The sequence below is a fragment of the Penaeus monodon genome, chromosome 28, assembly GCF_015228065.2.
Source record: "Penaeus monodon isolate SGIC_2016 chromosome 28, NSTDA_Pmon_1, whole genome shotgun sequence".
Classification (NCBI taxonomy): Eukaryota; Metazoa; Arthropoda; class Malacostraca; order Decapoda; family Penaeidae; genus Penaeus; species Penaeus monodon.
Window position 1 is genome coordinate 14,165,710 of NC_051413.1, and position 288 is coordinate 14,165,997.

Here is a 288-nt window from a genome sequence, read left to right on the forward strand (position 1 = left end):
CCCCCCTCCGTGACCATTTCCCCCTCCGTTGGAACCATAACCTTCTCCGTTGCCTCCTCTGCCACCACCCTGGCCGCTGGCTCCACGGCCTGAAGAGCTGTATGCTCCGCCTCCGTTGTTGCGTCCGCCAAAGGAGCTGGGCATCGCCCAGCCGGACGCCGCCACGACCGCCACAAATGCCACCACAACTATCACCTCTGTGGAAGAATTCGGGTGGGCATTACTCCATTCGGCTTTCCTTAAGTTACCAACTCCTTTTTTTTGCTACTTTACTAAAATACTTCGTCA

The 288-nt window shown here is 56.6% G+C and overlaps 1 protein-coding gene across 1 annotated transcript in view; it reads right to left on the reverse strand.

The window, feature by feature from the left end:
- LOC119591055 (keratin, type I cytoskeletal 9-like) overlaps positions 1-288 on the reverse strand; it is a 1,233-nt gene that overhangs the window by 716 nt on the left and 229 nt on the right. Inside the window, exon 2 of the mRNA XM_037939781.1 lies at positions 1-197. This exon is cut by the window's left edge and continues 4 nt beyond it. Coding sequence (XP_037795709.1) covers positions 1-197 — 197 coding nt within the window. The remainder of the gene's footprint in view (positions 198-288) is intronic.